This window comes from Candidozyma auris, chromosome 7 (genome assembly GCF_003013715.1).
Source record: "Candidozyma auris chromosome 7, complete sequence".
NCBI classification, from domain to species: domain Eukaryota; kingdom Fungi; phylum Ascomycota; class Pichiomycetes; order Serinales; family Metschnikowiaceae; genus Candidozyma; species Candidozyma auris.
The window spans coordinates 146314-169968 of record NC_072818.1 but is presented as its reverse complement, the minus strand read 5'-3'; the positions used below and the strand labels follow the sequence as shown (position 1 = coordinate 169968).

Genomic DNA, 23655 nt, shown 5'->3' with positions numbered 1-23655 from the left:
ACGTGCATGCCTCATTGAAAAAAGTCCATCTCTGCCCTCAACATTGCACTCATATCAACCCCCTGGAAAATGGCCGAAGTTACTGATATTCCCATGGACAATGAAGTCGAAGTCGACGAGCAAGAGTACGACACCGACAAGATCCGCTTGTTACCCGGCTCCTCTGACGACGGCACTGCGTCTTCCTTCCAGATCATCGACGAAGACCATACTCTAGGCAATGCCCTAAGGTATATAATTATGAAGAACCCAGAAGTTGAATTCTGCGGTTACTCGATTCCACACCCTTCAGAGAACAAGCTCAATATCAGAATCCAGACGTACGGCAATATCACAGCCTTGGAAGCGTTGCACCAGGGAATGGACAACTTGTCCGAGTTGTGTACACACATCGAAGAGACCTTCACTGAGAAGGTGGAGGCCGGCGGCTATGCGACAGAGGAGCCCTAAATGGGAAGACCTAGTCGTGCCTTAAAAGGTGAGTGATACTTGATCCTTTGAGTGAAGGGAGAGTGAAGAGTGAGAACGGAAGGCTGATGGAAGTGCTCTTTATGTACGGCTAACACAGAAGAAGAGGGCCTGAGGATTCTTTTTAATAAGCGTTCGGAGTCATTTACGTGGGTTCACTTCGGTTTGGCTAGACACAAGGTCTACTGCCTTCGTGGTATTCGGCCTATATTCACGTACAGGCCTCCAATTGAAGAACTGACAAGAGTTCTGAGATCGTGGTAGCCACAGAATTATACAGATATATTTAGATAATACAAACAGTCATAACTTGGGTCAACGATGATGGACGCTTAGTCTGTTGGCAAGATGGTGTACGGGTCTATTTGTGGACCGTAATTTGCAACCGCGTATTCACAAATATCGTACTGTCAACAACACTTGAAGAAAACGTACAAAATATCTGAAATGATCCTGCCCGGCGGGGATATAAGTGAGCTGTTTGCACACGTAACAGACCACACGGCCAAATTGCTGCTGGTGGCTGACTCCGACACGGAAAACTCCATGTCACTCGCAAATATGGAAGAGCTCATCAAATTGGCCCAGCTACATGATAAAGAGAGAAGTCAAGGTAACAAAGTCGGAAGCGAAGAAAGAAAGAAAGCGTTTGACGCTCCCTCGGCGCAACTGACTCCACTATATAAGGTAAACGAGAGTGATAGACAAAGCACAGATGCCGCTAAGCTATTTGAGCTTTTGCAGCCGTTCTTGGAGAAGTACCTAGAAAAAGCGACAAAAACATCAAACACAAAGACGCCGCTCGAACATTATTTGCCCAGACGGAGGCTGCATCTTGCTACTGTGTCTGAAGATCCATTCACTTCTCCTGGCCATCGTGGAGGTGCCGAATCTGAGCTGGACTCAGGGAACAACACCCAGGAGCTTCGTGTGGATGATACTTTTGATAAACCACAGAGAAAATCCTTGCTGCTGCTGCAATTGGCGCTGCTGCCCGTGACGACGCCACCCATGTCACGAGAATTCAAAGAGATCAAGGAGTTCCACAGTGATGAGACTATTGCGGGAGGTGACAATGGCGAGGAAGGGTCGGAGGAGGAGGGGGAGGAGGAGACCGAGGAAGGAACGGCTGGCACGGGCTCGGACATTTGTAGATTTTTTGGAAAGGCCCCGCAAGTGGAGTTGGCGGACTTGACAGAAGATGCCATCGATATGGAGGCAAAGAAGCAATCCCACGCAGTGCCAGACATGAACAAGATGGTTGGTGAGCTCAAGTTGCAGTTGGAGCAGGCCAAGGAACAGAACAGAGAAATGGTCAATGAGATCGGGTACTTGCGGGACAAACTCGAGCAAGTGGAAGTTGAGGTGAAAGCGTCCAAGTCAGGAAAGGAAAGCTGTCCTTCGTCTGCGGGTTCCACCGGCTCTATCCCCGTCAATAAAGAAACCGTTGAGCCGTGCTTTCGCCCGTACTACCTGAAACTACAGCTCGATAAAGTGGATGAGCTTTGCGACATAGAGAAAAGCAACGTCATCAAGAACTTGATGCTCTCGTTGCTTGTGTCAGACTTCGACCACTTACAACAGATGGCGCCGCGCGTGGGTGATTACCTTCGAATCTCGTCCAGGTTTTTGGATAAGCTTCATCTGCGCTTCTACTTGTGTGGTGAGTACTGTCCCTCGCGGTACTTGCGAGACTACAGGTTGGAGCTGATGGACGACTTTCAAGCTTGCCTTGATGGGATGATGGAGAGGGTAGTCATGAGCGAGGAGCCACAGAAGGAAGCATGTGGCCACGAGTGCTGTAGCGGAAGCTGAGGCCAACGAAAAAAGAGATCATTTTCAGTGACATGTATCGTGCTAGTTGCTTTTAGACCACAAAAAATTGCAGCTTTCCAAAAGAATTAACATACTCCAATCATCTCTTCCACAAACTACGTGCTACCATCGATCATGTCAGTAGTGCGGTTTTGGATTTTGCACCCAATTAAAGACAGGCAACCAAACATTGAAGCCTGAAAAACACGACATTTCTAAATTCGAATACTTTCGATCTGATCATTCTGTGCGTTGTTACCGACAGTTCATTAGCGTGCTGTCAAGTGCTCTTGGTTCAGTATACGCCCCGTCTGCTCTTCGCAAACATTACTTCAAGGGCCCTGAATCCACACGCCAAACACATCACATCACAAAACATGCTTTAACCTTCATAGATTATGAGAATATGATAAGAGGATAAGTTGAATAACTTAAATCTTCAGCCATGCCGGGCATGATCAAGCAGTTCCTGCAATCTCTTTCACGCACCCAGCACGTACCAAACGGCATGACAAGACGACACAAGATAAAGATAGGTAATTCTCCGTTCCTAGTTGCCTTTGACTCCTTTCTCTACGAAATATAGTGATGTTGCCCATCCACAAGTCTACCACTGGTAGGCTGCCACACGTGCTAGAGCACATGACGTAGTGCACGTGACATAAACAAACACCATTGCGTCACCTGATCTAGTCCTTGTCTCACTCCACCTGCACACAGCTTCCCCGACTATCTGGCAACCAAAAATGTCGTCGCCAAAACTGGTTGCTACAGCAATCGTAATTCAAGTTTATATGCAACTTGTTGATAGCTCGACTATATAAAAGCGTTCATATGTCGGATGGGAAGGACTGCACAGTGTAGCATTCCCCCAAAAATGTCGTGGTCGGCGATAAGCCTAAAAACACCAGCCACAAAAATTTTAGTCACCTCTCCACGCCACGCGACCTCCGATCACGTGCGCCACTCACTCACTGCTCTTACCACCTCCAGCAAACGTCATTTATCTCACTGAAACAAGTGTGTGTCACCCAAACGACTTATACACCCACCCGCAAAAGCAATTCAAAGGTGGATCTCAAATCTGTCTCTACTGGCTCAAACAAAAACACCAGTACTTCAATTGACTCACTCTTATCAGCCAGATTCTTTATCGATCCTTCTCACCTCACCAGCCCCAGCCCATTCTTATCGGATCGGAACAGTCCTGAGGAAGAGGTAAACAAGTCATCAAGTGATCAAGTACAGCGATTCCAAAAGCAACATACAAATTAAAAGCACAACACAAGGCTATATTTACGCTTTGAAAACGTGTCACCGCCATCTTTTTTCCCAAACCATTTATCCCACCTGCCTCACTGAGACATCACGGACGTCAACAAGATTTTCATAAACAGAAGGTCAATCCTAACCAACGAGTCGCAAAGCTCATTTCATCAAGCTCATCTACAAAGCTCATTGGGCCCGAAGTACCGTTTTTGATCAACCCTTCACTTGTGTTGATAAGGCCCACTTACCCCATTACTAAGGCTCATCACTAGTCACATCCACTAGTCGCCAAAGCCAACAATCACCTCTACCATCTCACTCAATTCCCCTATTTCGGGAACAAATCTTTCCATCATTACGGCGTTTCAGTCAGCCCGCTTCGTGCCCCCATGGGTGACACTCTTCGAGCGCAGAAGCCCACGCTGAACGGGCCCACGCCTCCAATGAAACGTGCACCACCTAAACGGACCCAGCCTGAACAACCGCGGCTGAGCCAGCCCCAGAATGTTGATGGGCCTGGCAATGGTGCCCCTGGCGAAAACCGCAACAACGGGATTGGTGGTGGGTCCGGGATCGCCAACGCCGCCCCTGGGCTGTCTCGCCTGAACTCCCAGGCGTTCTTGTTCAACCCAGGCCGCCAGGACTCCATGCTGACGCTTCTCAGCACCTACCCGCTTCCCAACACGCAGCAGCCCGGCGCCCAGAAACGTCTGCTCAACAACGACGCTTCATTTCCCTCCTACTACATGGGCGGGCCTCGTGACTCGGTAGGCGGGGCCAACATGGCTCAGTTGATGGACACGCCTCACCTGGGCCGTCTACGGGGCGACTCGATCTTCTTGCCGCCTCCCGTGAGCTCCAAGCATCAAGACGAGAGCCCCAGTCTGATGGGCCAAGGTTTGGGGTCGAGCCAACCTGGCCAGAGCCAGAGTGTGTACCAGCCGCAGTTGTCAGGGCAGCTGCGGTCCAATAGCATCTTTAGCTCGCTCATTCAGATTCCTGGGTCGCTGGGCAACTCGATCTCGGGTCCATCCAAAAACGAATCTTCAACCAAGAAGGATGAGTATGCTGGCCACGACAATAAAGATAGTATCAGCCAGATGTGGTGGAACAGTGCGCAGCTGCAGCTGCTGCTGCAGCAGCCGAAGGCGTCGAAAGGGTCGAAGCTTTCGTTTGACTTGCCCAACTCCTTCTTGGAGAACTCAGGTCTCATGGGGTCGATTGCAGGTATGTCTAACGACAGCATCAATGCATTTTTGTCGAGTATACAAAACAACAGCTCTGTCGATTTCAACAGCATGAGCGACCAACAGCGGCGGGACTCCATACTAAAGTTCATCAATGACCAGCAAATACCAAGAGAGCTGCAACAACAACCGCGGAAAAGCTCTCTGAAAGCCACTCTTCGAGAGGACATCTTCGACAAGTCGAGAGGCAGCGCATCTACTCAGCACTCTCATGGCCAGCGCAAGCTGAGTCTCGGCATGTCTGACCCATCAAGACTCTCTCCACTGTCGTCGATGTCGTCGAAGTCTTCAAACCGGTACCACGATGAACCCCAGTCACCAAAGACTTCCCCAAGTCAGATGAAACGCACCTTAGATCCTTCAGAAACGTTTTCACTTCCGCCTAATCTGCAATACCCTTCAACTACCCACCCTGCATCGATTCAGAAGCCTGTCACTAATGCAAACTACTACCAGCAAGCCGGATACCAGTACCCTCTTTACAACGACGCTTTCTCTCCGGAGCATAAACAGCCCACATCCCATCAGCAACAACAACAACGCCAGCAACCTCGTGGGTCGCCTCGGCGACAGGGCCAGTACCCAGACCCTCAGAATCTCCAAGGTTTGCAATACCAGAATCAGCAAATTCCCATGTACAACCAGCTTCAGCAGCAGCAGCAACAACAACAACAGCAGCAGCAAACGCCACAAGGGTACACGCTTCCGCAGAATGCTCAGAACGCCTACCTGCCTCAGATGTTCAAGAATCCTTCACAATTATCTCCTGGAAACAAGAATTACTCTTATGGAATGGAACATCGAGATCCATACTCTTTGCAGCAGCAGCAGCAACAACAACAACAAAAGGGCAACTTGTTGCCTGCTCAGCAGATTGCGCGTGCTGAAGATGGTAGACCTCTTCTCGGAGCTACCAAAGTTGACCAGCTCATGCTTGTAATTCAAGCAAGAGAAAAAGGCAACACCGGTGCTATCAAACAGGCAGAGGACGGGAGTATTTTGGCGCTGCCCAACGCGAGTCATGATAAAAATGCTGTGATACCGCTGACAGTAGACTTGGTGGGCGGCATTGAGAAGCCTGTCAAGGAAGAAGATGCTCAAGGTGGGCCTGAACGGAAGAAGAAACGGAAGGGTAAAACGCAACAATGCCCTTATTGTTTCAAGACGTTTAATCAGTCGACCCATCTTGAAGTGCACGTTCGCTCCCACATTGGCTATAAACCGTTCCAGTGCTCCTACTGTTTGAAGCGGTTTACACAAGGAGGTAACTTGAGAACGCATATGAGGCTTCATACTGGAGAGAAACCGTTTACTTGCGAGGTGTGTAATCGCTCTTTCAGCAGAAAGGGTAATCTTGCTGCTCATATGTTGACCCACAACAAGGAGAAGCCATACGAGTGCAAGCTAGATAATTGCGACAAGTCGTTTACTCAGCTAGGCAATTTGAAGTCTCATCAGAACAAGTTCCATTTGCCCACGTTGAACCGACTCACGCAAACTTTGGCTGAACTTAGTGGCGACGCCCTTGAACGTCTACCAGAAGAGGAAAAAGAGCTTCCCAACTACTTCCGCAAGCTCTACAAGAACCTGAATAAAGGGATTCGTGGGCGTGGTCGAGGCGGGAAACCGCCAGGAGAAGAGGGTGTGTCTGCCGAGCTGAGCATCCAGCTGAGCCCGCAGCAGCTAGGTATTACCCCAGCTACAACAACAGGCAACGGACAAGCACACCTTCCGTTAAACCAACAAGGGCTGCTGCTCATGCCTGCGTCAGGCGTCCCACAACACGAAGGCTACTAGAGCGATGAAACGATGATAAATTTTACGAATGTTAACGACCAAATTTTTAATGTGACAACCTACCCAGAAGGCAGGCCCCAAGGGTACTTGCATGTACGATATTGAATGAATAGTGTATTAGGAACTAGTAGGGAATTGCCAGTGTAGTTGTATAGTAAGGCTACTATGAATCTCTTGATAGTAGTGCACACAGATTGGATCTCCAGCTTCTTCCCACTTACTTCCTACTACCTTCACCTCCCCAATTCCCAATGTCCAGCCTCTACAAGCTCTCCATTCTGGGTGTCAGATCCTTCTCTCCAAAGGACAACGAGATCATCCAGTTTGGTACACCTTTAACGCTTATATGTGGCCAGAACGGATGTGGAAAAACCACCATCATAGAGTGTCTCAAATATGCTACCACAGGAGATTTACCGCCCAATTCCAAAGGTGGAGCGTTTGTCAACGATCCTGCAGTTGCTGATAGGCTGATAGTGAACGCAGAAATCAAATTGGGTTTCATATCTGTCGACAAGAAGCTGATGACAGTGACGAGGAATATGCAGTTGACCAGAAAGAGAACAGGGAGACTGGCTACGGCAACAAATACGTTCAAGACTCTAGAAGGGCAGCTTGCTGTCCATTCAAATGGACGAAAAACGTCAATTTCGCTGAAGAATGCTGAGTTGGACACGCGAGTTCCGCAATACTTGGGTGCCTCGAAAGCAGTGCTAGAATATGTGATTTTCTGTCACCAGGAAGACAGTTTGTGGCCCTTGAGCGAAGCAAGTGTGTTGAAGAAACGGTTTGATGAGATTTTCGAGGCGTCAAAATTCACGAAGGTTTTGGATAACTTGAAGATTATCAACAAGGAAATGAGCACCGATATCAAGCTTTTGGAGCAAAGCGTGCAGCACGCAAACTTGGATAAGAGAAGAGCAGGAAAAATCAAGGAGAAAGTGGCAGAGAGCCAGCGCAAAGTGGAGCAGCTCAACGGGGAGATAGCCGAGTTGAACATGGAGATCGAGGCGTTGGAGAAACAAGCCGACGATTTGTTCCATTCCAACCAACTGTTCCAGAAAACGCTTTCTGAGCACGAAAGGCTCAAGATGGTCTATGAGACCACAGAAACAAACTTCAAGCGGTTGCGACTGTCGATTGAGCTTTTGCGGGATTCCGACGATGAACTACGGCATCAGTTGGCGAACTTTTCGCAGATCCAGCAGCAGAGAAGCGAGGCCGTGGAGGAAAAAGAGCTTCTTTTAGTAGACCTTGATGCGCAGCAACTGGCACAGCAAGAGTCGCTTTCTGTGTTGACTCGTGACGAGGGTATTTTGTTTAGTAAAAAGCAGGCGTATGAGGAGCGCAAGCAGCAGCTACAAGAGCTTTTGGGAGAGCTCGAGAGGGACTACAAACTCTCTCAAGAGTCGGTTTTTGAGGAGTTGAATGCGTTTCTCAAGCAGAAGGAGGATCTGTATGAGAATGCAGTTGCAGCCAATGAAAGAAAGGTCGAGGAGGCCGCTGCCTCCGTCAAGGACGCAGAAAAGCTTTTTTCTCGTGAGGAGCAACATCTAAGTTACGGCAACGACGAGCTTAAGTCGTTAAAGGCAAAACTCAAAGAGTTGAATGCCAAAGCAAGCGCTTCTTCTGCTACAGAAGACAACATCACAATTGAAAACGCAGAACTCGAGTCACTCCGGAAGAAGCTTGAGCGCAAGAAAAATGACGACAACTCCATTGCCCTTTCTGAAACCATTGAGCGTGACACTGAGAGACATAATGCTTTGGAGCATGAGCTTGATAATCTCATGAGGAAATTGACCAATGCCAATAAGCAGGCAGACTTGTTGAGTAAACTTGATCTTCTCAAGGATTCTTTAAGCGTCAAGGAGGAAGTACACGCTAAGAATATCAAGCAAAACGAGAGCGCCTTCGAGAAAGTTACAGGCAAAAAATTGGACGGCGATTTCGAGAAGAGTCTCCAGGAAACTATGGCAGAGACTCAAGCTGAAGTGACAGAAAAGACAACAAAGCTCAACTCACTAAAGTCTCAGATGGACAAGCTCAGGGCCAATGAGGAGTCTGACGCTGCAAGCTTGTCCAAGCAAGAGAAGTCCCTTGCTACTCACACCAGTAATATTCTCAACATTATTGAAAAAGACGAGATCCCACAGTATGAAGAGTTGGTGAAGGAAACGGAGGAAGATTTCAACACCGCCACCTATAATCTCAACACATTCGATGTCACAAAGAGTTTCAAAGTCAAGGCAATTGAGATTGCCAAACAGTCCAAATGCTGCACTCTTTGTAACAGAGGCTTCTCCAGTGATGAACTTGACACTTTCATCAATGAAGTGCAACAGAACCTCAATACCGTTACGGCAAGTAAATTACAAGAAGACGTGGACACCACGAAGAAAGATTTGGATCTGATGAATGCTATAAGGTATGATGTCTTACAGTACCGTTCACTAATCTCCGAAGTGTCTAGTTGCAAGGAGCAAGTTCAAAAGAAAAGAGCCGCTTTGAGTGAAATTCAGCAGGAACATGATAAGTTGGAGGAGAGCTTAGATGTTCTCCGTACCGCCCTCGATGAAGCAGCAATACTCAAACAGCCAATTAGCAATATTGCACGCTTGAAGGACGAAATTGCTCATATCAGAAAGCAGATTGATGAAGTGGAGCAAGAGCTTGACAGCGACGGAGGCTCTGCCATGTCGATGGCTGAATTGCAAAAGTCTCAACAAGAAAAAAGCTTCGAACTCAAAAAGCTAAGACAAAGCATCGCCTCTGCCAAGGATGAGAGGGACGTCAAGCAGAAAGATCTTGCTCGCCTCGAAAGTCAGATCAAAGACAAAGAACTTCGAATCAGCAACTTGAAGAACTCGATGAATGAGCTCGTGACGCTCAAAAGGTCAGTCACTGAGACAGAAGAGAAAATCTCTGCCCTTGAGGACAAGCAGAAAACGGTACAGAAGAATCTAAAGGAGTACGAGAGAAGGCTTCATGATACAACGACTGCTTGCAATCAGCTAAAAGACCGCTGCCAACAGGAAGAGTCGAGCATGCTTGAGGAGCTTCAAAAGATTCGTCACAAGGAGGCTCAACTCTCGGATCTTAAGCAGCAGATTTCTTCCTTTGAAGTGGAGGATCTTCCCAAAGTGGAGCACAATGCTGCAAAGATGAAAGAAGTTCGACAGCAGATTCAGGCATTCGCCCAGCAGCGAAAAACACTCGAAAAGGAGACTTCCACGTTAAAGGATGCTGTCAACGATGCAGTAAAGACTAGGAGGAACATCGAAGATAATCTTCAATACAGAAGTACAGAAAGAGAGCTTGACGCTATTCGAGAGCAAATCGACCAACTTGATGTCTCCAATGCAGAAGTTGAAAAAGAGAATTATCAAGCAGCTTCAAAGAATCTTCGTGACAAGATAGCTGAGTTGAACGGCCAGCATTTTGGGAAGGCCGGTGAAGTCAAGCAGATCAATGATCAGATCCAGCAGCTCCAAAAGGAGCTTAACTCGGAGTTTAAGGATGTGGAAAAAATGTATCACAAGGAGTGGATTAGGCTTCAAACCAATATGCTTGTTTCCAAAGACTTGCAGACATACTCCCTGGCTCTTGATAATGCCATCATGAAATACCATAGTATGAAAATGGACCAGATAAATAAGATTCTACGTGAGCTTTGGAACCAGACGTACAAGGGCACAGATATCGATCGAATCGAGATAAAGTGTGATGTCAATACCCTGGGTCGTGGCCGCTCCTACAACTATCGTGTGGTGATGTACAAGAAGAGCTCGGAGTTGGACATGAGAGGACGCTGTTCTGCTGGACAGAAAGTGCTTACCAGTATTTTGATTCGCCTAGCTCTTGCTGAGTGCTTCGGCACAAACTGTGGTATGATTGCCCTTGACGAGCCTACGACGAATTTGGACACCGAAAATGCCGAATCTCTTGCCACTGCTCTCAACACCATCATCGACGTCAGAAAAAGCCAGAAGAATTTCCAGCTCATTGTCATCACTCACGACGAGAAATTCTTGAGCCACATTAACGGAGGAAGCTACATCGACAATTTCTACAGAATCGAGCGAGACGAGAACCAGTATTCTGTGATCAAGAGCTTACCTATACATTTGATGCAAGACGAATAAACAATTAGGTTTTGAGGGTATTTTTCATGCCCCTGATCTGCTTGTTCTTTTCCACCCAGCAGCTTTCGAGCCACTTCTCCAACTTTGGCCTTCTAAGGGGCACTTTCTGAAATGATCTCTGCTTGACATTAACGACAACTTTGTGGCCTCCCTTGCATGAGAAAAACTCAAGCAAGGTCACCGGCTTGCTGTGCACGATCAGCAAGTCGTACAAATTTGTGAATTTGGGGATTTTTGTGAAAGCTCGCTCTTTTTTCAACAGCCAAACTGTGTTGTAAAGACTCGAAAACCTTGGATACAACACCAGCGTCATTCTTGGAAGGAAGTACCTTCGTGAGTGGATCGACTGCAAGTATGCGGTTTCCTCTGTCCAAATATTCACTTCTGGGAATAGCACCACCCACTCTGGAGCACTCGAAGCACACACCCGTCTGAACAACCTATCGCTCTGCTGCAGCTGAAGTTCCCAGTTCTCATTACACCGAAGCATGTTGATGAGGGTCTTTACTGACGGAGCCTTTGACAACGTGAACCACGTGAAGAAGTTCACTTGAGGCGTGGCCTCCCTCTGTATGAGCTTCTTCCCGCTGGCGTCTTTTCTCGACTTATGTGCTAGAGCTGCTACTACAACGTAGTCAGCTAGCAGCTGGTGATTGGCAAGAAGAACTGCGCTGAACGGATTTTTTCGTCGCCAGTGCATTCGATGGTCACTCTGTTTAGCTCACTTAAAAAGATGCAAACTCTCCAGAGGAAGTTTGCCGTCAACCTTTTGGTGTATGCAGCCAAGTCTGGGAGAAAGATGGCCACAAGAGACATACAAAAGGAGACGTAGTGGTACCAGCATACCAAATTGAACAAAAGCCACAAGGTCACGAGGCCACGAAGCTTGTAAAGCGACGACTCGACCGTTGGGTGAGGCTCAAAGAAAAATCCCAAATGTTGAACTATTTCCATCGCCATTGATAATTGTACAAGTTGTATTTAGCTGGTGAAATGGTTGCAAAAATGGCGAGTGGGTGAGTGGGCTTACCTGCAGTGCGCATTTCGGGAGGGTACCATACATTTTTCAGCTCATCACCTTGAGGTACCCCAGATCGAATCAAGACAACGCCGTCAAAATGTCCCGTTTGATCGTCAAGGGGCTTCCGAAGTACCTCACTGAGGACAGGTTACGCAAGCATTTTGCCTCAGAGGGCAACGTGACCGATGTTAAGCTTATGAAGAAGAGAAATGGAGAATCCAGGCAGTTTGCTTTCATTGGTTACAAGTCTTCACAAGATGCGCTCAAAGCGGCGAAATTCTTCAACAAGACATTTATAGACACAGCCAGGATTGATGTTGAAGTGGCCAAGACGTGGGCAGATCCAACGGTGCCCCAAGCGGTGAGAGAAAAGAGAAAGCTAGCAGAGAGGCGGTTGGCCGAGCAGGAGGAAAGACTCACGAGGCAGAAGGAGGAAGCCGAGCAAAGAAAAAGACAGAAGGTCGAGAGAAAGTCGAAGTTGGATGAAGAAATCGCCGCCAATCCAAAGTTGAGAGAATTCATCGAAGCCACTAAGCCCTCGAGCCAGAGACAATCGTGGGCCAACGATGGCTTGGCCGACGGACTGGGTGCTCCTTCCACCAAAGCATTGGAAGACGCCCTTGCTGAGCAGGATGGGTCTGTCAAGAGAAAGGTGGACTCTGACTTGAGCGTTGTCCAAGCCAAAGAGAACGAGAGTGATGACGAGTACGAAGATTTTGGAAGACCAGGAGATGAAGACGAGGAGGAGCCTATGATGAGCCTCAATGAAGTGGCCGAGCCCGAGAAGCTGGCTGAGGGACAGCATGCTGAGGAAAGTAGTGAGATAGCCAAAGATGAGAGTGTCTCTGATCTAGATTGGCTTAAACAGAGAAGAATCAGAATGAAGGATGGAGAAGCCGAAGAAGAGAACGACGGAAGTGAAGAGGTCTCTCTAAAGACGGAGCCAAGGAAAGAAAAGAGTCCTCAACCGGTAGTACCTGAAAAATCTGAAGCCGATAAGATTAGGGAAACGGGCAGATTGTTCATTCGTAACATTCATTACGACTCCACAGAAGACGATTTCAGAGACCTCTTTTCCGACTACGGCCCTCTAGAAGAAGTCCACATCGCGGTGGACACAAGAACAGGCAAGTCAAAGGGCTTTGTATATGTTCAGTTTGCCAAAAGCGACGATGCGGTTTCCGCCTACAATGCTTTGGATAAGCAAATCTTTCAGGGCAGACTTTTACATATCTTGGGTGCCGAGGCCAAGAAAGATCATCGTCTAGACGAATTTGCATTGAAGAACCTACCACTTAAAAAGCAGCGAGAACTCAAACGGAAAGCTCAGGCAGGTAAATCTCAGTTCAACTGGAACTCACTCTACATGAACAACGATGCTGTGCTTGAATCCGTGGCTGCAAAAATGGGTGTTTCGAAGCTGCAATTGATTGATCCACAAAACTCCAGCTCTGCTGTGAAACAAGCTTTGGCCGAGGCTCATGTGATTGGCGACGTGAGGAAATACTTTGAGGACAGAGGAGTTGATTTGACCACATTTAACCAGAAGGAACGCGACGACAAGATCATTCTTGTCAAAAACTTCCCCTTCGGCACCACCAGCTCCGAAATTGGTGATCTATTCGCCGAGTACGGCGAAATCAAGAGAATCCTAATGCCACCAGCAGGTACTATCGCCATTGTGGAGTTCCGAGACGCTCCTGGAGCCAGAGCAGCATTTACTAAATTAGCATACAGAATGTTTAAGAAAAGCATTCTATACTTGGAAAAGGGACCCAAGGACCTATTCTTGCGTGAACCAGCTCCGGGAGAGACTGTTCAGATTGAGAAGCCACAAGAGAAGGCAGTGGAAGCCAAGCTTACGGCGAACGACATTATGGGCAGCGAGACTCGTGTTGAAAGCGACAACGAAGAGGACATCGAAGGCCCAACGGTTTCTGTCTTTGTGAAGAACCTCAATTTTGCTACTACTTCTGCGCTGTTGACAAACTTGTTCAAGCAGATCCCTGGTTTTGTAGTCGCCATGGTCAAGACCAAACCAGATCCAAAGAACCAAGGCAGCGTGCTAAGTATGGGTTTCGGGTTCGCTGAGTTTAAATCTAAAGATGCTGCTGAGAAGGCCATTTCAACGTTAGACGGCTACAATTTGGAGGGCCATAAGATTCAGTTGAAGTTGTCTCACCGCAAGTCTGGAACTACCAAAGACAACTCGAGCAAGTCGAAGAAGTCCACCAAGATTATTATCAAGAACTTGCCTTTCGAAGCTGCAAGAAAAGATGTCTTGGAGCTTTTTGGTGCCTATGGCCAGATCAAGTCTGTCAGAGTGCCCAAGAAGTTCGACAAGAGTGCAAGAGGTTTTGCGTTTGTTGAGTTTACCCTTTTGAAAGAGGCAGAAAATGCCATGGACCAGTTGCAAGGCGTACATTTGCTTGGTAGAAGGTTGGTGATGCAGTATGCTGAGCAGGATAGTGAAGATGCCGAGGAAGAGATTGAGAAGATGACCAAGAAGGTAAGAAAACAAGCTGCGTCGAGAGAAGTGGCTGCAATGAAGATGGCTGGCAAGGGTAAAACCAAGCTTGACGAAGACGAAGAGGATCCATTCAATGAGTTTTAACTACAATTTTGCTGAAAATTGGGAATAACCTTCATAGATTTATGTCCACGCCAGGACAGACTAATTACAAGCGGAAAAGAAAAGAAAGATGAGTTGGAACTGTAGTCGTTGCAGGAGGTGCTTAGTTCTGCTTCAAGTAGTTCGAGACGTCCTTCAACAAGTCTCTGTAAGACTCCTCCTCCTTCACCTCGGAGTAGCCGAAAATGAAGTCAGCCAAACCGGAGTCAATGCCCTTTTCGTTCAAATACTTCTCCACAGAGGCCTGCAACGACTCGTCCAAGTTGGAGAAACGGGGGCCCTGGTATTCGAAGTTACCCAAGAAGGTACCCTTGTCCTCGACCTGTTTCAAGAATGCGGCAACGTCAGGCTTGTAGTTGAAGTAGTCAACAAAAAACTCCTCCTCAGAGCTTTGCAACATCAAGTTGAAAAACAAACCATTGTTGTTGGCTTCGTTGGAGACCAAAACCTTGACGTTAGCAAAAGTGGAGTCGTACTGGTAAAGCTCATCCTCAAGCTGCTCTTCAGAAGCGGCATCCTCTTCCTCTGGAGCTTCTGGGGATCCAAAAGAGACATCGGTGACCTCGTCAATGTCAAAGAAAACAGTGAGTTTTTCACCAGACTCCAATGTCTTCGCAAGCTGCACGTTGGACTCACCGTTCTTGTGGATAACCTCAAAGCCTGAGTCGTTCAAGTATTGCACGTGGTCTGGAGCCAACTCGTTGTCGATCGAGTTGGCAATCTTGTACTCAGACTTGACTACATCAAGCAAAGCAGCAGAGGTCTGGTTAGCACGGATAATCGAGGAGGAAAACGAACGAGCCGTGTTGGCGAGAAGTGGCACCCTTCTAGCTGCCTGAGGAGCAACAATTCTGGATGCTTGAGCAACAGCACGAAGGGAGGACGACACGAATGTTCTAGACATGATTGGAATTGGATTGTGTACAATGGAATTCCACAGAAGTGTTTTTCAGGAAAAGGGTTGTGTAGTGCGATGATCTTAGGTTGGGGCGCTGTATGCACAACGTGCGGCCACATAGACTCAGTCTATTTTGCAACCAAAGAAAACAATAAGTGCCTGTCCTGATATTAGTGTAGACGGTAGTGTATTTGAAATCGGAAATAATGTGATACATGAAGTAATTTGTAATATTTTGTTAAAGCGAATGTGTGGAGTAAAAGCGAGTGACTAAGCTACGGAGCACACTGCTCGGTGCTTTTAGAGTGTGACTGAGTGTTAGCAGAAGCGATTGGACGCCCTCGTTGAATTCATGGGCAAAATAGCTCTCTATTGGAGCCTTGAGCATTACTTAAGTTCGTAAGAAATTCGTTATGGCGACCTGCATGGGACGCCATTCTGATGTACAAATGGGGATGAATGCAAGAACGGCATTAATGTTGATGGTTCACGTTTTCGAGCGGATCACTCGTCCTTGGGCGATCGCATTGCTTTGAGAAACTCTTGAACGAACAACAGCGAGCGTCTGTAGCGTCTCTCCTGGTACTTTTCGAAGATAGCTTTATGATGAGTTTCTGCGTTGGAGCACATCTCCATCATTATCCTTGCGAGGGGCTTGAGCTGTTCCTCTGTGTAGCCAGAGTAGAAAACGTGAGCGTCTGTCCATGAGCCCTTATTGAGCATCTTCCTCAGAAGATAGTGGGCGCCTGCGGCAAGCCATGAAGGCTGCGAGGCGACAAAACGGTGGTCCATAATGGTGATCTCCAAGAAGTATTTCGCAAGCGTACGAGTCTCGTAGTCGTAGTCGTCCGCTTTGGAGGTGCGTCTTAAGAAAGACATGGGCCCAGGCCAGCCCATGTCGAACTCAAGTACGTCGATCATAAACCGTTCAGCTTTGAGGAAGTCCTCTATGCTATATGCGTTGTCAGCCATGTAGGCGACTTCTTGAACTGTGGGACAGTTAATTTCCTCGTACTTGGCGGCAATGAAGAGCGCCACTGCGCCTACAAGCTGGAACCGCAGCAACGACACTCTTCGGCGGCTCAAAAAGCGATCAATGTAGTTGACTGTAAGAAATAACGTTTCTGGAAGCAAGTTGAACCGCTGGTGGACCTGGACAACCCAGTCAATGAGTACGCTGCGCATTTCCCACCGCAACTCGTCCTGGTTGGCCATGTAGTCAGCGTCTGCAGCATACATATGCTCAAGCTCATGCAAATAGTTGAAGATTTCGGGGGCGTATTCGGCCACCATGGTCACGTCGTAGGTGTCTTCGTCGTTCTCGTCCAAGGCAGCTTTGGAGAACGTGCGCATCACCGTTTGTAACTTGTTGAAGATCTGCTTGTTCCATTTGGGTTCCTGGGGCCCGTCGTAGTCGGTGTTGTCGCTGTCTTCGTCGTAGACCTCGTTGGGGGCAATGTCGACGTCCAGATCGTCGTCTTCAAGCTCAGCAAAGTGAGATCTGTGTGCGTGGATTCAGTCTCAGGCGACGCCGAGGTCAGCGTCAGCAGCAACGCCTCGGGCAACACCGTGGCCAGCTCCGAGCCCGAGGCTGCCGCTGGAACGTCTGAACGAATGGGATCAAAGTGCTGGCGTATTAGGCCGTCTTCCGAGGAGAAGTTGGGAGCCAGGAATGGTTCTAGAGAGCCCGATGTTCGCTTTGAACGAGGCTCCACTTTCGTCAGTTTGGCATTGGCATTGCGTGTGGCCAAGTTTACGGGAAGCTGGCCCAAGGGCTTTCGTGTCGAAAGACGCTTTGGAGCTTCAGGCATGGCAAAAGGGAGTTGAGAAGTGGGGTGTTTTGGGGTGCCTTGGGAAGGAAGGTATTAAGATTATGTGATGATCTGGGTTCTATGATGATCTGCTTTTGATATGGTACAAGAATTTGGCAGCCTGGCCAGTGTGATTTTGTGGTGTGGGCCTGGAAGAAGCTGGGGCCTTGATAGTACACTAAGAGAGAAAACAAACAAAGAGGGCTCCTGGAAGGAAGGGTAGGCCAGGGTGGTGCTTGTCTGCAGTACCCCATAAATCAGATGGCCACGACAATGGGGGTTTCCAGAAGAGATGTTTTGGTGAAATTTATATGAGTATGGAGCTGATAGCAAGGAGAATCTCAATGTGCTATTCAAATTTACATTTCTCTTGTTTGTGTTGTTCAATGGGTGGTGTCGCCCGCACAGAGTTCCTGTTTGTTTGTTTTTCTTCGCGTCGCCAAAAGCGCAGTGGAGGTGGGCAAGGCAAGGGAAGAGATGACGAGCAAGCGAGAGAAAATAGAGTTTTCGTTATCTGAGATTTGATGAGAAAGAATAAGACGCCATTTTATTTTGTCTCATTTATTCGGCTCTATTTGCATGGTTGCTGTGAAAATAGCGTCTGTTGGTGGCTGCGAAAATGGCTGCGAAATTTCCCAGAAGGCATTGTACGATGAGCAGACCAACAGAAGATGCTTGAGGGGAAGTTTGAGAGAAGTAATACTTTTGTGGAGGTGGCCATCACAATATAGGGACATGAATTGTAAGGAGAGGGCATTTTTGAAAATGTGCTTCGATTTTTGAAGAGCGGGTGAATGTGCTAGTACAGCAGTGTGAGTAGATTGAGAGCTGCTAGTGCCCAAAAGACACTGGAAGAAGCAGCAGACATGGAAAGTAACCGTGATTTTGATGCCCTTTTGAGGATTCTATGGTTCAGCGAAGAGCCATTATTCAATTGCACTTGTGATATTCCGCGTATTAGAAAACAACCTTGATGGAGTTTTAGCCTCTGCGAGAACTTATCTATGGTGATGGTGCAAAACCGTATTCAGATTCCTAACACCCAGAGAAGCATCAGCTCGCAGTATTCCCAGAGAATATTTCTGCTAACAAAGTATCAAGGGTCTCTTCTTTGGTGGTTGATGTGAGACGATTGAGACAAGGTGAATAGGCTAAGACAGCTCCATCCTAGAGTGTTGAAAGAACCCATACTCACTGGGCCTAACAAAGCCTAGTATCAACGTCCAAGTATATTTCAATCTACGATTATTGCATCGCTTCTTTTTATAATACCTATGTTCTGTTCATGCTTTTACTGTCGTTATCACGGAACCGTCAGAATTGCAACAATTGTGCTTTTCCAAAAAATGGCTGCGAAAAAGCTCCTACTACTTTAAGAACACCACAACCTAGAACAAGCAACCCTCAAAACCACCAACAAAATTCAAAAACAGCACGAATTCTTTCAACACACGCACCAATGAACCCTTTTTCGGTGTTTTTTTACACAAATGCTAATCCTTACCCATACTACACCTTCCTCACTACACACTGCTACACATGCTGACACCACCCATTTCATAATATATATATACTTACAGACCTAGTTTACGCCATTCTGACATTCACGCCATCAGTATATCTTAACGTGGCGTTCGCCTGTTTCCTGGCTGGGTACTCTCCGCCAGCGGTCTCCAACGTGTGGAACATTTGCGCCAACCTCACCAACACATACAGAGCCTCAGTGAGAGCAAACTGCTGGCCCAAGCATATACGAGGCCCACTTCCAAACGGCATGAACGCCCAGCCGATCTTGTTGAGATTGGCCCATCTTTCAGGCCGGAACTCGTCGGCGTCAGGCCCATAGTGTTTCTTCAGCCGCTGGACACAGTAGATCAGGAAAATCACCACTGCACCCTTGGGAACAAAGATCGGCGCCCGGCCATCCTTGCCGCCTCCGCTGGGCAACGTCGTGTCCTTAAGTGCTTCTCGAAGATTCGAGGACACTGGTGGGTACACTCTGAGGGTCTCATTGATGACCCACTTGAGGTAGTTGCACTTTTTCAACGACTCAAACGTGATGCTTTCAAGCTCCTCGGGCAGTTCCCCAGTACCAAATTGCATAATAACCTCTTCACGTAACTTTCTCCAAACATCGGGGTGCCTGGAAAGCTCTGACATCGCCGACAGAAGAAGCGACGCAGTGGTGGAGCGGCCCGCCAACATGATGTTCAAGAGCTGGTCTCGAATGTCAACGGGGTTTCGTGTGTCCTTGACCAACTCATACAAGAAGGTGTACCCTTCTCTGGAGCGGGCCTCGATCTCCTCTGGCTTCAATTGCAACGCCTTGTTAACGAAATGATTCGTGTAGTCGTGGATGTGCCTGACGCTATCTCTGAACTGCTTAGAGCTGGCGATCCAGTAGAAGTTGAATAGAGACAGCCGTTTCACCAAGTACAGCTGCACAAACGTGAGGGCGGTGTTGAACTCGTCCCTGCCCTCGATGTAGTAGTCGTCTGGGTTGTAACCCACCGTCTCGTCTTTCAAGTCGTTGACACTCTCGCCAAAGAGGAAATGGGTGCCGGCATCCAAGGTGAATCTGTGGAACAACAGCTGGATGTCGAAAAAACTACCGGCGTTTTTCCTGATGTGCTTGGCCAAGATCTGAACGTGGGGCTCCAACATCTGCACATGTGCCACCTGCTCTCTGGCAAACTGCGGTTTGAGCAATGTCCTCAGGTGTTTCCAGTGGTGCCCTTCCAGAGCAAAGATCCCGTTGCCCAAAAGCGGGCCGAACGCCTGCTTCCGCACGCCTATGCTAAATTCGTTGAATTGCGTCAGAAGCATCGCCTTCATGTTATCTGGGCTCATGGTGAGGATCAATTGCCCTGTGGAGCTGGGGATGGCCATCAGAAGCGTGTTGGCCTGGGTCCTCTCGAACCTGTCCAACATTCTCTCCAAAAGAAATCCTTGGGCAGTGTCTCTTTGGTGATCAAATAGCTCAGGGAGCATACCGAGTATTGATCTGCTGTTGACTATAGGCTCAGTGTGCCATTTTCTGGCCAAGTACCTGTGTCTGATGAATTGAACAGTATATTTTGCAACCACTGCGATGAGCAACACCGCCAAGAGGCGGTCGAGCTGCAAAACCTGAGAGGCCATAGTTAACGATAAGGGAGACTGAAAAATTGAATAATTGTTCGGTCACCTAGGTTACCTTCATTTCAAGGTTTATATTCACCTAGAGTTGAAGCTTGTGATAATTGTTCTTCCTTCCCCACATAGCAGTGCAGGACTCGGGGACAAAGTCCGGGAGAACGTGGATATGGAATGTACTCTGGAGATTGCGGAAGTAAAGAAAAAAGAAAAAAAAAGCCAAATAGCGAAGAAGCAATTTTTGGATTTGTGGGTAGCAGATTCAAAGGTTTTCGGCACATGAAAGAGGGGGAATTGGTTCAATGGTGACGGCTGCGAAATCTTCAGGCAGAGGCAGAGGCAGTGGGAGGAGGAAGAAAACGAAACACATCAGGTCGAGTGGGCACCTGAATTTGCGTTGATTTCAATTTTGAAATTGCGTGAATCTTAGTGCTTCAATCGGTGCTTTGTCCAGGTAAATCTCACCAGGGTCTAATTTTGGTTTGTGGGCTACTTTCTCATACTACTTCCTCACGGGCGTTTCTTGGTATGGAGATAACAATAAGGGGAACGGCGCAAAGTGCCGGAATTGCTGGAGAATCGACTTATTAGTCCGACAGGGGCAATTGAAGCCACTAGCATTGTGAAGTTGCAAGACTGTTGGGTCAAGGTGGCTGTGGGATGGCTTACCTCCCAGCATGAAGAATGACTGGGTGATTCTAAGCATAGACAGAGAATGAGAGGTCAGTTGGTGACAAGGGACCTTATCTGTGCTGAAGGCTCTGTCACGCAGGCTGGTCGGCTAGAATGGTACTATTTGTGAGATCACCAAGTGTTCAGCATCCTCCAGTGTATAGATGGGAGGTCGACGAATGTAATGACCAGAAACATAATTGTAGAAGGAGTGGGTCATTTGCTAATGGCAAACTGGACTCAGGTGAACATCAGCGCTTGAACTGCTCAAAGTGCCATCTTCCGTTGAGCACAAGTATCAACCTGATTCAGCTTTCTTCCAGCTTTTTTTTCCAGCTATGCCTCCAGCTTCCAGCTTTCTTCCAGCTTTTTTCCAGCTTTTTTCCAGCTTTTTTCCAGCTTTTTTCCAGCTTTTTTCCAGCTTTGTCTTCCTTTCCGAATCGATGCACATGCACTATCACCACAGTAAACCCTTCTACACAGCGAAGCCATTTTCCAACATCTAATTACCCCTCAGTCTGGCCTCTCCTCTATCCTCTACCTCCTGTTATCTCTACATCACTAAATGAGTCGCTGGATGATTCATGACTCAGGACATCGCGACTCCATACATCACACAGAAAGAGCATTTTTCGCAGCCACCTCCAAATCAACAATCTATTCTAATTTCCCCAATAATACGTGTCCTATGCCCCCTGTCTACGGCCAAGTGCTCGACGCTTTCACCAGATGCTCTCACTACCACACCGACCTCGACATTGTGGCGATCCGCTTCAAGTGCTGCAATAAGTACTTTCCTTGTTACCAGTGTCACGATGAGCTTCGAAATCACCACACGCAGCGGTGGACAACCTCTGAGCTCGAGAAAGACGAGCCTGTGATTTTATGTGGCTCGTGCCAGCAGCAGCTCACTTTTAGCCAATATATCGGCGGAGGAAGCCGCTGTGTGTATTGCGATGCCCGTTTCAACCCCAAGTGCGCTTTACATTACGACTTGTACTTTGATCTCTGTGGACCCATTGGGGCCGCTGTCGAAGATTGCAAAGAGGCGGTAGAGGAGAGTAACTGAGCGGCTAACAAATGGCCAAGGTGTAGATGTGGGTGTGGATGTGGGTGTTGAGGTGAGAACCCATGTGTTTGATACATCTGAGCGGGCGACGGCTCAAATCAATGACAGGGTGAGGGTTGAACGATATATGAGAGCGTGATGGCCAAAGTGAGACAATTTCTATGCGAGAGCAAATTCAAGCGCCTGGTCGATATATGGTCGGTTTTTATCGTGTGCTCTCAGAGTGTACTCTACGTCAGCCGATCCCGTTGGCCATAAAACTTGTGTTTGGCTGAAAATATGTTTTCCATCATCAAGTGCCACCTGCTGCAACTGTTGCTTCGCCGAGTCCTCAAGGTAATATGATCTTCTGGCTTGCTTGGTGTGCCCTAGTAACGAGCAGCTATGTACTACAGCACTGCAATTGACGAATTTGCAGTGCCTCGAGTCATTACAGATACCTCTTCAATTGAACAACTGCTGTGCTTTTGCAGCTTTCAGGAATTCTTGGCCAGGGGAGCTTGGCCAGAGGAGCTTGGCCAGAGGAGCTTGGCCAGAGAAGCTGCTTAGCTATGAGACTTTCCAATTCGTTGCTACAGAAGCTGCTAAGAGATGAGACCTTCACATCCACCTCTCAAAACTAAGAGCAGCAACCCGTTATGCTGCTTCATCTCACTTATAACGATAGCGCTTGACCTGAAAAACAGGCCCAATCAACCCATTGTGAAACTCGAACACATACATGGGAATTTTCAGGTTTCGCTTTCAATGAGTGGGCCATCGAGCTTGCGCCACTATCTTCCAAACTGATGCCCCTCTTTTACTGAATCCTTGGCCTTTGCCAAAATCCACATATCAATGTCACTACATCCATGTCCACCGGCGAATTGGGCAATTGGAACATTTGTGCTGTGCCTCCTGCCGTACGCAAGAGTGGCATCAACACAGCCAAACGCAAACTTAATCTGCGCAGCGCCAAAACCCACCAGATTTCCCCTGGGCGAATGAGATCGTAGAGAGAGTGTGTTACTAAGGTACCAAGATAAAGATCCACAATAAGGTTTTTACAAATTTTGGATAGAGGCGCCTTCCACATCAATTTGGTAATTGTCAAGTGCTGACTGGACAACGAGGCTAGCAGTGCGTGCGATTTTTCGCAGCCATATCATTAAGTCCCCAAGACGCAGCTGATAGAGCCGGGCATTTCATCGGTTGAATTAAGCCGGGGATGAACATATACTCCAATTCTCTTGCCTCGTCCAATCAAATTACTCAACCAGCACTTTAAACTTTTCTCAAAAGACCCCTTGAGGACTTCTCTTTTTTTTTTTTTTTTTTTGTGGGTCAGTGAAGGCAGTGCCAACCGCAGCAAGCCAAGATATGGAACAAAGGCAACAAGAAAGAAAGAACCATCATGCGGCTAGTGGAAATTTGAGGTAATTGATTTCGTTGGTGTGGCTCTACATTTTGAATTTTTCCCTTTTTCCCTGTTTTTGTGCTTGTTATCTTTTTGTCTCTTAGTTCTTGCCTTGGCATATATAAGTGTCTCACTTAGCGCCTGAGCTGATTCCGCGCTCTGCAAGCACATCTACCTACCTTTCACATCTCCAGCCACACCTACTTTTTACCTGTTTTCATAGAGCTGCCCAGAAACTTACCGAAACCCACCAAAAAAAGAAGTGTCTCCTCGCCTTTGC

At 47.7% G+C, this 23655-nt stretch overlaps 9 protein-coding genes across 9 annotated transcripts; 5 read left to right on the top strand and 4 right to left on the bottom strand. All coding sequences in view use genetic code 12, as the record gives it.

The window, feature by feature from the left end:
- Positions 1–69: 69 nt before the first annotated feature.
- RPC19 (DNA-directed RNA polymerase core subunit RPC19) lies at positions 70–450 on the top strand (the record flags this gene model as incomplete). The annotated part of the gene is made up of 1 exon (XM_029036201.1): positions 70–450. One exon carries the CDS (start codon positions 70–72, stop codon positions 448–450), a length of 381 nt encoding a protein of 126 aa, XP_028889092.1.
- A 465-nt stretch (positions 451–915) lies between these two features.
- Positions 916–2283, top strand: CJI96_0005196 (uncharacterized protein; the record flags this gene model as incomplete). Its single annotated transcript, XM_029036200.1, has 1 exon — positions 916–2283. The coding sequence occupies one exon, from the start codon at positions 916–918 to the stop codon at positions 2281–2283; it is 1368 nt and encodes a 455-aa protein (XP_028889091.1).
- A 1658-nt stretch (positions 2284–3941) lies between these two features.
- On the top strand, positions 3942–6596 carry CJI96_0005195 (uncharacterized protein; the record flags this gene model as incomplete). The annotated part of the gene is made up of 1 exon (XM_029036199.2): positions 3942–6596. The coding sequence occupies one exon, from the start codon at positions 3942–3944 to the stop codon at positions 6594–6596; it is 2655 nt and encodes an 884-aa protein (XP_028889090.2).
- A 251-nt stretch (positions 6597–6847) lies between these two features.
- On the top strand, positions 6848–10741 carry RAD50 (MRX complex DNA-binding subunit; the record flags this gene model as incomplete). Its single annotated transcript, XM_029036198.2, has 1 exon — positions 6848–10741. One exon carries the CDS (start codon positions 6848–6850, stop codon positions 10739–10741), a length of 3894 nt encoding a protein of 1297 aa, XP_028889089.2.
- Positions 10742–10745: 4 nt separating this feature from the next.
- CJI96_0005193 (uncharacterized protein) lies at positions 10746–11441 on the bottom strand (the record flags this gene model as incomplete). Its single annotated transcript, XM_029036197.2, has 1 exon — positions 10746–11441. One exon carries the CDS (start codon positions 11439–11441, stop codon positions 10746–10748), a length of 696 nt encoding a protein of 231 aa, XP_028889088.2.
- Positions 11442–11859: 418 nt separating this feature from the next.
- On the top strand, positions 11860–14376 carry CJI96_0005192 (RNA-binding ribosome biosynthesis protein MRD1; the record flags this gene model as incomplete). The annotated part of the gene is made up of 1 exon (XM_029036196.2): positions 11860–14376. One exon carries the CDS (start codon positions 11860–11862, stop codon positions 14374–14376), a length of 2517 nt encoding a protein of 838 aa, XP_028889087.1.
- Positions 14377–14497: 121 nt separating this feature from the next.
- On the bottom strand, positions 14498–15298 carry MAM33 (Mam33p; the record flags this gene model as incomplete). Its single annotated transcript, XM_029036195.2, has 1 exon — positions 14498–15298. One exon carries the CDS (start codon positions 15296–15298, stop codon positions 14498–14500), a length of 801 nt encoding a protein of 266 aa, XP_028889086.2.
- Positions 15299–15796: 498 nt separating this feature from the next.
- On the bottom strand, positions 15797–17103 carry CLB4 (B-type cyclin; the record flags this gene model as incomplete). Its single annotated transcript, XM_054702302.1, has 2 exons — positions 15797–16793; positions 16847–17103. 2 exons carry the CDS (start codon positions 17101–17103, stop codon positions 15797–15799), a joined length of 1254 nt encoding a protein of 417 aa, XP_054558277.1.
- A 1587-nt stretch (positions 17104–18690) lies between these two features.
- On the bottom strand, positions 18691–20244 carry CJI96_0005189 (cytochrome P450; the record flags this gene model as incomplete). The annotated part of the gene is made up of 1 exon (XM_029036193.2): positions 18691–20244. The coding sequence occupies one exon, from the start codon at positions 20242–20244 to the stop codon at positions 18691–18693; it is 1554 nt and encodes a 517-aa protein (XP_028889084.2).
- Positions 20245–23655: the final 3411 nt, after the last annotated feature.